At 40.6% G+C, this 14,710-nt stretch overlaps 1 protein-coding gene across 3 annotated transcripts in view; it reads right to left on the reverse strand.

Annotated features, from left to right (window-relative positions):
- The window catches only part of mphosph8 (M-phase phosphoprotein 8), a 29,770-nt gene that overhangs the window by 11,350 nt on the left and 3,710 nt on the right, over positions 1–14,710 (reverse strand). Inside the window, exons 3-9 of one of the 3 annotated variants that reach the window (XM_012880054.3) lie at positions 13,230–14,243; positions 13,011–13,107; positions 12,290–12,538; positions 11,995–12,117; positions 10,787–10,875; positions 3,911–6,266; positions 716–3,214 (exon numbers count right to left, since the gene is read on the reverse strand). In XM_012880054.3, the coding sequence (XP_012735508.2) occupies positions 1,902–3,214; positions 3,911–6,266; positions 10,787–10,875; positions 11,995–12,117; positions 12,290–12,538; positions 13,011–13,107; positions 13,230–14,243 (5,241 nt within the window). In that variant the 3' untranslated portion in view covers positions 716–1,901. Of the gene's footprint in view, positions 1–715; positions 3,215–3,910; positions 6,267–10,786; positions 10,876–11,994; positions 12,118–12,289; positions 12,539–13,010; positions 13,108–13,229; positions 14,247–14,710 lie in introns of those variants that run through there. The other 2 variants (XM_012880053.3, XM_012880055.3) reach the window with 2 other exon arrangements.

The raw sequence follows: 14,710 nt of genomic DNA on the forward strand, positions 1-14,710 counted from the left end.
TTCTTAAAAGAGAAAGGTTACAAAATTGACTTCGCACAAGCTGTAAACAAAAGAGGGGGTGAAAATAAAACTCTCAAAACATTTTCTTTTCTCCAAAATGCTTAAAATATCAAGCCCAGAAGAATTTTATTGTGTAAGCACAAGTTATAAGCTCCTTACAGTGAAACATTAACTGAAGCAACATACAGTAAACAGGATAAACAAACAAGTGTTTTTACAGTAACATTGGATATAAACAAAAGCTATGTACGTATATATAAAAAAGTCCCCCCCCCCACACACACACACCATAAAGCTATGGTATTCTCCAAATACTACTACTCATTGCTACTGTATGTGACCTCCAACCCCCCCCTCCCCTTCAGCCAAACTGATATCTGACACTAATGACTTTGGTATGAGAACGTGAACACAGGCTCAACTTAGGTTCACTAGCAGCTACTGAGGCTAGAAACAAGTCTCTAACAGGCGTGGAAAGTTTAGACCTAAAAAGAAAGTTTTTTTTTCTCTACATCTCAGTGGAGAACAAAAAAAAACTACCGGTACTTCAGGGTACATGTTTTTAATTTACTTTTTTAAAAGGATATCTACAGAGACTACAACAATTCAGCAACACATGATCTAAATCCCATTTGCCTTGTTGAATGTTCCAGTAACAGACCTGTTTGTACTGAAATGTGCCATTGTTTAAACAGGGTCCAATTCACCTTCCTGCTTTTTTTTTAAATGCTAGCAATACTGATCAATACTCAACCAAACGGTTGAAGAGGAAAACAGTTACGTTTTCTTCCACTTTGTCAGGCACATGTATTACATCAATTTAGAAGCGCTTCAAAAGACACAACTTTGTTGTGTTATTCTGTAAAAAAAAAAACAAAAACAAAAAAAAACAATAAAACAAAAATTACTTACTAAGAAAACAATATATAATGCCAAGATCAAAATTTGCAAGTTGCATGCTTGATGCCATAATGGGTGGCAAGAAGGGATAAAACAAAATACACGACCGTAAGGCAACTGGATCTTAGCAAGTAGAGATTAATGATAAACAGCAAAAAACAACAACAAAAAACATCAGGACTCAAGGTAGTGTCCATCAAATAGAATAAAATAAAAGGTAGTAAACACTCACTTTTTAGTGTTAGAAAGTATGTAGTAATACAAATAGGCATGAAGAAAAACTACAGCAACTAAGAACAACGACAAAAAAAACATCAAAATGATTTGTCATGTTTTTGTGATAAGTGTAAAAAAAGGTAAAAATTCTACCTACAGTATAGGCTACTGGTTGAAGACAGGATATAGTAAAGATACACAGCAAGGTACACGTCTCACATTAATCGGGTCGGATGCAGGGAATCTAGTGGGATCACTTAATAAAATACATATAAATGCTACTTAAAACAGTACAACAAGAAACGAAATGATCAAAAAGGTAACGTGCCAATAAAATCTGAATGCTAATTCTCAGTCAAACCATCACTGCTCAAACAAGTTTACGAGTGGGATGTTGTAGGTATTCAGTCATAGGATTTACCCCAATGAAGTTAAAAACGTCCAAAGCCATTGGCTTTACATAGCTGATAGTAGCTAAGCTACAATCCGATCGTGCTCGCTTTCCCTCCTTTCAGTTTATTCATGCATTGAAGAAGCTTGTTTCACTGAAGAATACTATTTTGAACACATTGCAACAGTTTTAAAAATGTAACTGGTAGAACGGCAAGACTGTCTGCAAATGCAAAAAGTAACATGACAAGTGAATTCAAGGCAAACAGACAGCCAACACACATTGGACGACACAAGTGTAATATTTTTTTTCCCCCACCTTAAATCAGATTAAGGTTAAAGCCACAGACCTCTTAAGTCCTCATGTTGTTTTTGCTCAAGTCTATTCAAATTATTCACAGGGACAGATACACGGGAGCATCCCAATCATTGCTTGAAGACTGAGTCTCTGGTTCCGGTGGTCTATTCTGTTTGGAGGCAACAGCATGACCTCTTCTTTTTAGTGACTGAATTGAGTTATGTACAAAATATTTAACTTCCCTCCATGTTCTGGTGCTTAGTACCGGTTCGGCAACTAAACATCTATCGCACTCCTTTTTCCCAGGCACCTTGACGAGCTGACTAAAGTCTCCAAACTGCCGTCTCACCGCTGCCTGTTCCTCCTCGCTCCATAAACGCTTGTTTCTTTTTTGAGGCTTCATACCCGGAGGGGCTCGCTTTTTCCCAGAAGACACAGGTTTGTTTTCCTCTACAGCTGGAGCACTTTCAGAGAGGCCATGTTCATGAATTGAAGGAACAACCTGTGCAGTTGCATGGACGCTGGGGAGGCTGGTGGGGTAAGGCGGGGAACTTGAATGATTAAGAGGTGTGAACGAAGACATGACAGGCCTACTTCTGTCATTTAGTGTGGTGAATGCAGACATCATTGGTGCACTTAGAGTATTTAGCGGTGTGTATGTAGGAACCATTGAAGTACATGGGGTATTAAAATGGGTATAAGAAGGAATTAGTGGTGGGCTTGTAGTATCCAATGGGGTATACACAGATGAATGCAACATGTTTGTAGTATTCTGTCCATAAAAAGAAGACATTGACAGACTGTGGTTGTTGTCTGATGTGTATACAGGAGACATTAGGGTATTTGTTGAGTGGTGTGGGGTAAATGTAGGAACCACTTGAGTATCAGTAGCATTCAGTGGTGTGAAGTCTGACATCAATGGGTGACTTGTCTGGACCATGTTTGTATTCGACGAACAGAACGGCGTATAACTTGCTGACATCTCCGGGGAGAATGGCGATGACTCTCTCATGTTTGTTTCATTTGGCATTGCCATACAACAGTTTAAACTACTTTCTTGCAAGTGATCTGGATTCACAGTTGTCATGGTACAAACACTCGTCTCCTCCGTATCAATGTTTTCGGTTTGGTCTGGAGCTTTTGGACTCTTTGCATTCAAATCGTTTTTATCCGCATCAGACCTCTGCTGGTTATTTCTTCTACGCAGCGTCTGTAATGTGTTGTGGACATAGTTTTTAACATCCGTCCAGGATCTTCCACCGAGATCTGGCTCAGCAGCTATGCAGGCATTGCATGCTTTTTTGCCGGGAACCTTCATCCTCGTGATGAAGTCATTCAAGTAGCGTTTGACAGCAGTCTGTTCACTCTCGCTCCAAGGTCTTCTTTTTAAAAGTGGCTTCTGTTTAGTTCCTAAAAGATAAAGAGTGTGGAGAATTATTTTATAAAAAAGGAGGCAAAAGTGTTTGAATTTAATTCTAAATATAATATATAATCCTGATATTTAACTATTTTAGCTTTAGCAGAAGACTAATGGCAATGTTCCAAATGAATTCTGACATATTTAACTAATCTTGTGCATGAACAACTTCAAAAGAGGACCTCCATTTTTTTGAGAACTTGGAAGTAAAAGATCCTGGTTTTTACTATACAAACTTGAAGTTAGTATAGCTTGTCCTATCATTAGGTATTTGTCTTTTTGGGGGTGAACAGAAAATGTAAATTGCATTCTTCAGCAAGCAACCTTTTAGAACTTTATAGCACAGCCTTTCCCCTCCAAGGTGAGAGGTTGGTGACTGCTGTGTGTGTGATTGTGAGTGCATGTGCAGGTGTGGTTCACCTGTTACACGTACACACACACACACACACACACCCCAACGTTCTAAACATATGCCTGTCCTCTTGCTTTAAATGGGACATTAATACCTTCTTGTTTATTCTGATTTAAACATAATATAAACTGAAGCAATATGCCATTGCCATAGAAAAGATATTCAAGCAAGGTTGTTTTGCACTCTGATTTTGTAGTTTTGAGCAGCACTGACACAAACAGAAATTTAAGCAAAAAGATGAATGCATATCCAAAGATGGGACACAAATGATACGTACCATCTTTAGTAGTGCTTGGCCGACTTGTTGGCAGTGTTTTATCCATCTTTAACAGTTCTTTGCTGATTTCCTCCAGAAGGGTTGCATTTTGAGAAAGCCTGTAACATTCTTCGCTGCTCTTTTCCACCATTCCTGCTACTTGGTCCAGTTCTCGTTCACTGAGGCTCATTAGCTGCCAGGAGGTAGCAATTTGTTCTCTTACAGATGAGGACAGAAGTGCTTCTGGATTTCTAACGCCACACTCTACAGCAGCCCTTCGAAAACAGTCCAGTCCTCTTATGAAAGAGGGCCCTTCAGTCCTTGCAAACAGGTATGGGTTAGTTTTGGAGACCCCTGCTTGCTCCCTGTTTTCAACAAGCAAGTCAATTGACGAAACCATCCGGTCCGTTAACAGAACCAGCATGTTTCTTCCATACTGACCTTCAAGTTCCAGTCTTGTAAAACTAGAACAGAGTTCCATCTCCAGTTTGGTGCTTTTTCTGACTTGATCTGCAGAGAGCACACATGTTTCCCCACTCGTTCTTTGAGTGTAAGTTTTCAGAAAAAGCCTTCCTATATTTCCCACTCTTCTCCTGTTAAAAAGACACACGTTTGCTAAAGTGGCTTCACCTAGCTTCTTCCATGTTGACATGGTGGCATTCTCTTTTAAATCCTTCCTGGCTTCTTCTTCTTCTCCTGTAATAAATCTGTGGAGTTTTATTAAGTCTTCTGTCACAGTTGATTTGTCTACATCCACTTTTTTGGCTTCTTGCTTTAAAGAGCAGGCAAGTGCCTTTCGAGAGAAACACTCACTCCATTTTGTATCAAGTAGTTCGATGAACATTCTCAATTCGCTTTCCGTTTCGCTGTCCTCTGTCATGCGACTTTCTCCAAACGCTATCTCCGCTGCTCGTTTTAAAGAGTAGCCAATCTTTGAGACAAGGGAAATTGTTTTAAATGTACTAGAAGTAGGGTCAAAGCCACTGACTTTTTTGACTCCTTCAACAGCTAATTCAAACCTAGATGGTAGACAAATTTCATGTAGATACTTCACGGTCTTGTCAAGCTCATTTACAGCCAGGACAAACCTACCCAACTCCCTCATCTTTTGTGCAATGTAGGCAAACTGAGACTTGTCATGGTCATACTTGGCAGACAATGTATTACCGTACTTACAAATAAGTGGGTCTAACTGGATGTGTCTTGAAATATCATCTTGATGCATGATTTGAATGATTTCTTTGCAGCTTCCAGTTAAGAACTCCGACATTGGAAGCAGGTCGGAGACAGAACTGCACCCTGTGAATCTTTTTATCTTTTCAGGAGATTTCTGGTCTCCTTTTCTAGTTTTACATGTCCGCTCATGTCTCCATAAATCAGTTTTGCGATAAAATGCAAGACAATACTGGCAGGGCAAGAAGTCACGCACAGATATGGTTGGTTTCTTCAACTGATTCTTGGTTACAATTTCTCCCTCAACACTTTTAGAAACATCACAATTGTTCTTACACTTTCCTTTGTCACGGATCTGGTCCAGCAAGGTCTGTCTTACTTTGGAACCTTTGGGAAAGTGCATGGCATGGGCAACATCTGGTTCTTCTACATGCTTATTTTCCAAATGTCTTGCAATTTGAGTAAAATAACTTTTGCAATAAACACATAAGTGTTTCTTGTAAGTCTCCTTTTTTTCTTTAACAACACTAATAGGTTTTGGTTCAAGCACTTTTTTGTGGGTCCTCAGACTTGATCGTGTTGGCAATCTGATCTCAGTAGTTTTTCTCCTGCGGAGCCAATGTGTTTTAACTGTCTCTTTTGTCTCAGACTTTGAGAGCACTTGATCCATACCGTCAGCGTTTTCCAACATTGCACCATCTGTGTTCTCACCGGGGTCATTTCCTTGGTTGGCAGCTTTGATTTCATTAGCTTTGTGCTTTTGTTCTGTTCCATCGTCTACCTGGTTTACTATCTCTTCTGTATTTTTGGTTAAATCTAAGTTAATGTTCAAAGTCATTTGGGTTGATAAAGCACCATTTGTGTCATCAGCACTCTTCTCTTCCTCTCTTTGATTTTTCTGGGGGATTGATGAATCACATGATGTTTTCTTGGATTCTCTTTTTTTGCCTCTAACCCGTAGTTTCTTTTTATGTTTCTTCACAGTTACTTTCTTGGCTTTTGTACTAGTTTGGGAGCTTGAAATTCTACTGTCAATCTGGGGATCATCCATATCTTGAGGGATATTGTCCTTCATTGCTGCTGGAATGCCCTCTTTATTTCTTTTAGTTTCATTGCTAGAAGTGAGCATAAGAGTCCCACTGGAACTGCGCTCTTCAATCAAGTTCCTCTGTCCTTCATATCTCTTCTCATCAATAGTACTTGCCTGCAAAAAAAGAGTAAACGTAAGACTTGTTGCCAAATCAGATCCCATAAATATTTAAGGTGAAAGGAAAATGTATGTTTTAGATAATTAACTTGGGGGAAGGAGACAGAGCTAAGAGGTTTTATGAATTTTGACTAAATGATGGCGATTTTCTTTTTTCTTTTTTAGTTCTGGTATTATTTTTTGAATTCTGCTGCCCATCTTCTAATACTTTGTTGTTTTAATAGTTTGCACCTTGGCACTGCCCCATTAGGATTCAGGCTCATTCAAACAGAACTCAAAGTGATGGTTAGACATCACTTTCTAACTCAACATCCGTATCAACATCCCGAATCTTTAGGAAAAAAACCACATGTGACCCATTTAAGAACATTTAATGGCTTTATTGGATCAAGCAGAGTTTTAACATAAATGTCTAAGCAATTCAGGATGGGGGTGTCAGATGAAATGCTACAAGAAGTGAACAAAGTATGCACTGATGCTCAATCTGCATGCATGATTTACAACTAAAAATTATTTATCTTTGAATACCAGTGTTACAGAATTAACTGGTAATTTAACATGACCCGTCACTGAAATATGGCCACAACAGCTAAAAGTGCTGTAACTGACATTTTAGGGTTAAAAACAAAAAGGTACACTTTAGGAGTGCCCTGCTAGTCACATTTAAGACTGTATTTTAGTTCCGATTTATCTTTTTCAATGAAAATTTTTTCAAATCAAAAATTAAATGAATGTATACTGCAGACATTTTGAAATCATATTTAGATTATGTACCTGCTTAAAAATGGATCTTATTGTCCAGGTACTTCATAAGTTTTCTTCCACTTGGTCGTTCACTGCAAAGAAAGGCAATATTTGTCTCAAATGTGCACATATTCCAAATAATTTAGATCTCTAGTTATGATATAGTTAACATAAGTCTAAATTATTAACAAACAGTTCAAATGTTTCATAGTTATAAAACAGGATGAATAGTTAAAACAGTTAAAATCTTAATTAAATGTGCATTATATATTTAGAGGAGTAGTAACCTTCTATAATGTCCTTAAAATAGTTTTACAAAACAGCGTGATAACCCCTATCTGAGAATGTAATGTTATAAAAATGAAATAGTATTATGGTTGAGTGGCTAACAATAACTAGCAATCAAAACACCGGGTGCTACAATAAAAATGTGAATTTTCTGAATATCCAGCCCATTACAAAAATACAACTCAGGTTTAAGTAGTATGTTCATTTAGTAAAAATTAAATGTAATTAGTTAAAATAATTACCTTTTACAATATGCACAATCTTACAACATCACTTGAAAATAACTTTTTAAAGGATTGAAAATATTTTCCTACCTGATTCCGTGCAGAGGCAAAGGTACTTTGAAGTTGTACCATGAGTGATTGTTTCAGGAGATATGAAGAAATGAAGTCTGCTTGTTGATCTTCAGGATATGGTGCAGCTTGAAAAATAATCCCTTTCCTGACTGCCTTGCAACGAAATCTCGCTCCAATGTACATTGTGAATGTGCAGTTGATTGACAATAAAGTCTAAGTCTGACTATAGGCCATAAGGACGCTAGCTACCATGGTCCTGTTCATCTCAACAATTATCTGTTGCTGGAAGTTTAACCTCTGCTAACATGTTGACTAAAGACCCTCTTTATTGACAGCACAAACTTTCCCTATATGGCAGACGTACAAGAAAAAAATACGTTGAACGATGTTACATGCTAAGCTAACGCTACAAGCTAATGCTACAAGCTAACGCAACGACACTGGTGTTTGAGAGCAAAGTAAAAAGCATCAGTAAAACTTTTGTATCTGCAACAGTGAAGTAGTAAATCTCCCAGATGACATAAGTTAACACTATCTGTTTAAGTATTATCTTGATGAACAGCTCAATGATGGGGTTCTGTCAGTCTGAGCTTTCCAGTTCAGAGGCACTTCTGCCCTGCTCTACTGCTGACAAAATGATAATCAGTTGACGGCTCAGTCAGCTAACAAATAGCTGACTATTAAGTTCACTATTAAGTGCTGAAACAAACCAACCTGCCTCTTATTATTACCTCTCCGTTTAGTTGTAAAGCTATTGGAGGCTATTAATGCAGGTCATGGTGGTACGGCAAATATTTGTTTTGAAACCATTCATTTTATCATACCTCAGTAGTAGAATGTATTTCTATCTTTAGCAAATTGACAGGAAAATTTAACCATGTAGTTTGAAAGTAAAAACAAGCAATTATAATACAAGAAAAATAAGTGCATGATTGAATCAGAGGTACACACTTCCATAGAAGACATTAACACTTGCAGTGGTGTGAAAAAGTGTTTGCTCCCTTCCTGATTATAAAACAAATAATAAAAAATTGCACATTTGTCACATTTAAGTGTTTTAGAACACTGTTTGAGTCCTACCCTGGGTCTTTCTGCATGGAGTTTGCATGTTCTCCCTGTTCATGCGCGGGTTCTCTCCGGGTTCTCCAGCTTCCTCCCACTGTCCAAAAAAGGAACAGTGGGAGGAATACCCCAATAGGGATAAGCGTGTTAGATATTAGATGGATGGATGAGAAAGAAAGTCACTGATACCCGTCAGTCTGGAAAGGGTTACAAGGACATTTCTTAAAGCTTTAGGATTCCAGCAAACCGCAGGGGTGAACCTTCTTAGGACTGGCCGGCTGAGCAAAATTACCCAAAGAACGCAGTGACCAAGAAGTCCCAAAACTGCAGGTCTCACTTGCCTCAGTTAAGGTCCGTGTTTATGCACTGCCACCAGAAAGAGACTAGGCAAAAATAGCCTCCATGGTAGAGGTTCAACACCAAATGCAAAAACATCATGACTCATCTTAAATTTTCCAGAACACATCTTGACGAGACTGATGAGACAAAAGTTTGTCCCGTTATATCTGGTGTAAAAGTAGCACCAGAAAAAGAAAACAAAATAACATTTTTGGACACCCCTGCGTTAAACAGAACAATAAACCAGTAAAGTGGTTATTTGGCCAGTACTACCCACGTCTCTAGTGCCCGCTCTTTATCTAATCACCTTACATTGTTTTCTTTGGATCTATCAGGGATGAGTTCAAATATTTGGTTTGTCAGTATTTTTTTTTAATTCAATGCTCATTTTTATTATTGCTGTTGATTACCTGTATAAACAGAATTTGTTACTACATAAAAGTCCAGAAAATGAAATGAAAAAAACGATCCGCTCTGCTCTAGATTGACATGGCATTGGTGCGGCAAAAATAGAAGAGCTGCGTATTTTAGAGAAGCGGTGAGCGCCGACTGCAGCGCACTGAGCGGAACCGTTCTGACTGACTAGAGTTGCTGTGATCAGCTGTGAAGGTCGCACCACGGCGCTTCCTCGTGCAGTGGTAGTGGGGCTGTTAGGTCGCTGCAGGACCTGGAAGACTTGCTGTGATAGATCAGCCATCTGTTTGTGACTTAAAGCTGAAATGAACTTGGGTTCTGCAGCAGGACATTGATCCAAAACACAGCAGCAAGTCCACCTCTGAATGGCTGAAGAAATACAAAATGAACACTTTGGAGCGGCCTAGTCAAAGTCCTGACATGAATCCTATTGAGATGTTGTGGCATGACCTTAAAACTGCCGTTCATGCTGGAAAAATCTCTAATGTGGCTGAGTTACAACAATTCTGCAAAGATGAGTGGGCAAATATTCCTCCACAGTGCTGGAAAAGAAACACAAGTTACTACAAACGCTGGATGGGAGTTGTTGCTGCCAAGGGCGCCCAGCCAGTTATTAGGTTTAAGAGGTAATCACTTTGTCACAAAGGGCCACGTAGCTTTATTTTTTTGTCCCTTATTAATAAAAACGTTAATTTAAAAACTGCGTTTTGTGTTTATTTGGGTTGTGTTTGATGAATACTGAAATTTGTTTGATGTTCTTAAACACTTTAGTGTGGCAAACATGCAAAAACATAAGGAAACACTTTTTCACACCGCCGTATACTATTAATGTTATTGGGTCTACTGCTCTGCCAAACAGAGAAGTGACACTTAAATAACATATTTCTTTAAATAAGGACTGAACTTCCCCATATTTAACTGCTTATGCCCCAATAAAGAAAGTTAAAAAGTTAATTATTCTTATTTTTTACTCTTAACAAAAATACAGAACTCAATGCATTAGTCGGCATGTCTAGGGCTTTGACTCATGATATGTCGACTCTATTTTGGTTAATATTAAGCCATTAACTTTGCATATTTTTACTGCTTTATCAAGTCATCCACTGTATGCATAGGTGTTCATCTTTAGCAGTGTATGAGACAGACACATTTTTATCCTTCCTAAAAGGAACGCACACATTTACATGGGGCAACCAAGGTGCACGCTGTCAAAGGCAACTTCGGTTTGGAAATGTTTGGGCTCTGAATATGTATACGTCTAATTAAAAACAGAATAAAATTAAAATGAAGATATGCATGCAATAACTGGGGGGTGGGAGGGGGGGATCGTACTACTGTTGAATTGTTAAACTGAGTAAAGGAGGGAGCACCAACCTCTTGTTCCAGATTGTAGTCCTCTTTAGAATTTAGTGCCAATTTAACAGCCATGTAATCTCCGCTTTTCACAGCATCTCGCAGCTCACCTGACACACACAAGGTAGAGACACAAGGCAGAGCGCAACTTTGATTAGAGAAAGGAAAACTTTGCTTAAAGACACAATACTTTTTACTCAGATAGTAAATATGTAGAAACACAGAAAAAAACAAAACATAATGGATCAAGATTTAGGATTATGAGTTTTCAAATACAATCATATTTTGTCAAATGGGTTTTGCACTCTAGCTCTGACGTATGATCAGTGTTGAGCTGATAGAAGGTGTGCCTCCCTGCAGCATGATACCGCCACTACCGGGTTGATGGTGTTACGTTCACAGTAATGTTCAGTGTTCGTTTCCCAGCAGCATTCTGTATAAAAGCCAGTTACGTTTTGGTTTATTCAGGACAGAGCACCTTCTTCTACAAGTCTCCTATGGCCCCCATATGGTATGTTGGCAAACAGCAAATGGGACTTATCTTTCTTCCAGCCACATTTGCTTAAGGACCAAATGTCTGGGGGTGGCTAGTAGCACCTGACACACCTGAGCTGTGGACCTCTGCTGCTTCTCCAGATTCATTGTGCGCCTCTCGCTCAGTCAGTTTTGGTGAACGATTCCATCTTGGCGGGGCTGCTGCTTTCATAATCTTTCCATTTTCAATTCAGTGGTTCAAAGTTGGGACATTGTTTCCTAACCCAACCCTGGTTTAAAGCGCTCTTCAACATCGCGCCTGATTCGTCCGCTATGATGATGGTCATTGCTTCCTAACGTTCTCTGACAAACTTTTCAGGCTCGTACTGCAGCTTTTAAGAGGCTGCAAAGGAAATATTTAAAATAAACACTACATTTGTTTTTTTTTAGATTTTTAACTATAAAAATGTTTTAAACTTTATTTGCCGATTCCTTCCACCTCCCATTTACGTGCTACTTTGTGTTGGAGTATCATGCCTACACCCCCCCTGCTGCCGCATTGTAGGACCACATCTAATAATATCTACGATGTAGATGTAGCCTTATTGATGCAGTGGTAGTAAAGCACTGGAACAAAAATGTAACCTTTATTAAAACTTGTTCCTTCACACTATGAAATATTTTCTAAACTCCCGACACAGCGGGAACCCTGCACAGGTTTGTTGTTGTGTAAAGTCCAAAGGAAAAACACTCACTGGGCGATAGCGGTGGACCTGATAAGATCTCATCCTCTCCGTTCAAATGCTTCTGGAAGTTATCTAGCGTCATCCAGTCGAGGTTCAGATCCATTCCTAGGCTCAAGGTGGCTTGACCCTTCTCTGTGCAACACAGAACAGAGAGATCATCAACTGAGAGGCCGAAGCGTTAAAGCAGCTGCTGGCTCTGAAGCCAAAAAACGGAAATAAAAATAAAGAAACCCAATCATTCAGGTGTAGGATGAGGTATAACAGGAGAACGGGGGATTCAAACCTACAAAGAAAGCAGCCTTACCAGATTTGTCATTGCCCTCTGGTGGTTCCTGATTCTCATCGCAGGATATGAAGAGCCTGGGCTCACTGTCCTCCTTCCTCTTCCTCCTGTCGTCCGTCGATGTTCTCCTCTCCCAAGATGGACGCTGGGCTTCCTCCGCCCGCTCCTTCCGCTCTCTGGGGTCGTCTGCCGGCCGCGGCTTTCCCGTGGGCTCCTCTTCCCGCTCGTCGCTGTCCAGGCTGAAGCCGTGGCTCTGGCTGGGTCTGGGGGCTGAGGGCGATGGAGGCAGAGCATTCGGCTGCTTTTACGGGGTTTCGTCACGGTGCCGAAGCGTAAATCACCGGCGTACGTTTTTAAACGGAAGACTTTACGTGACGTGACCGCAGCACGAGTGTGTAAACGACTGACAAGTCACATAAATATGAGGTCTGCAGAGATATATATATGTTTTTTTCCTGTGTATTTTATCTGTTGATCATTAAAATACCCCCTCCCCCTTTAATTAGATGGTTTGAAACCAAAAAAAATGTAAATTTTCAGAGTAAAAACACATCAACCATTGATGCATTTTTGCGGTGTTTCAACATCTCTAAAGAGAACTCAAATAAAGTTTAGGGACACACTTTCTGTACGAGCGTCTTGAATTTAGATCCTTTTAAATCCAACCAGATTTCAGAGTGGCAGTAGTGGTCACGCCCCCCGTTTTTCAAACGGTCTCTGATGCATCTGTGCTCCGGCTTACCGTCCAGCTGCTTCGTCCTCTCGCTCTTCTCCACCTCCGCTCGCTGAGAAGGAGACTCCTTGGACTGCTTGGGGATCTTCTCAATCTTTCCGATCAGCTTATATTGACAGACAAACAAAACAGCACGGTCAACACAGCCCGTTCTGCCGGAGGGACGCCGGCCAAAAAAAAAAAAAAGTCGGGACAGAAGCTCTGTGACGTGATCACGGAGGAGCGTACCTTTGCGGGCTTGGCGCTGCTCTTGTCTGTGACCGGTGCCGGCCTGCGGGGGGCCCGGTCCTTGGCCTCGCAGTTTAACAGAAACTTTTCGAACAGATTAGTCGAGCCGCTGGCGTCTTTCTGCCCCAGCGCCTCCTCTTTAGTCACCTCGTCCTCCTTGGCCTTATTGGTAGTGAGCGTGGTGGAGGACGAGGACGACGCAGAGGAGGTGGAGGAGGAAGGGACCTTCTGCGGCGCGGCTGTGCCGTCATTCCCTTTGCTCTTGGCCTTTTTATGGATGGCGGAGCTGTCGCTGGAGTCGGACTGTAGTGCCGTGTCCTCCTTGCTTTTAGAACTCTTGGATTTTTGGAGGCCGCTCTCTTTCTGGCTGCCTTCTGCCTTTTTGCTCTTCTTGTCACTAATGAGGTTCTTGATGCCCTGCAGCTTCACCTCCCACTTGCCCTTCTTTTGTCTGACCTTATCTTCCAAACTGGTCTTCTCCACCGGCTTAGCAGCAGCCTCTGCTGACGCACAGTCGTCCATTTGCGACTCGGACGGACCCTCGCTCAGATCCTCCTCTACAGGAGCCGTGGCCTCATCTTCGGAGGTGTCGATTTTTCGCTCCTTTTTCCCTTTCTTCTTCTTCTTCCCCTCCTCTCCTTTGTCTCTCTTATGCTTCCCTCCCTCCCTGTCCTTGTCCTTCTTTTGTTTTTTGAAAGAAGCCACGTCGTCCAGCTCCTCATCAGAGTCAACAAAGCGCTTTTTCGGTTCGACCCGGCCCCCTTTTGGCGAAGAGGGCGGGGTCTGGGCCGCCTCCTCGTCGTCGTCCGTTTCCGGCGCAGGAAGGGGCTTCAGCTCGTCTTTGCGTTTGTCTTTCTTTTTCTTCTTCTTCTCCTTTGGAGGGGACTCGTCCTCTTCTTCCCGGATCCTTTTCTTCTTCTTCTTCTTTTTGATGGGCTCCTCTTTCGGGAGGTCCTTGTCGCTGTCGCTCTCCGAGTCGGCATCGAAGACGTCGCTCTTTGTGGGCAACAGTTTCTGCTGAGAGAGCAGGGCAGAGAAGCATTTGGTGAACTTTATTTTGTCTTTATTTTAAAATCTATTGTAAAATCTACGTCAAGCAGAAAATTTGTCAACGCAAACTGGTTTTCTGGCTCACGATTCAGAGAAAGGGAGCAACTCTCACGCAAATATTTTGAACAAACCCCCAAGATTTAGGGTTATCATAAAACATTAGCAGTTACATAAACAGAAGTTTGAACAACACTGCAAAAATAGAGCTAAAAATAAGAATTTTTTTCTTGAAATGTAAGTATTTTTCCTTGATTTGAGCAGGTAAATAGGACTATTTGCCAATGGAAGAAGATTTTTGCACTTAAAATAGGAACAATTAATCTCCATCACCTTATTTCAAGTGCAGCATATCTAATTATCTTATTTTAAGAGTAGAAATACTCATTCCATTGGCAAAAAATCTTATTTACCTGCTCAAATCAAGGGCAAAT

This window comes from Fundulus heteroclitus, chromosome 7 (assembly GCF_011125445.2).
Source record: "Fundulus heteroclitus isolate FHET01 chromosome 7, MU-UCD_Fhet_4.1, whole genome shotgun sequence".
Lineage (NCBI taxonomy): Eukaryota > Metazoa > Chordata > Actinopteri > Cyprinodontiformes > Fundulidae > Fundulus > Fundulus heteroclitus.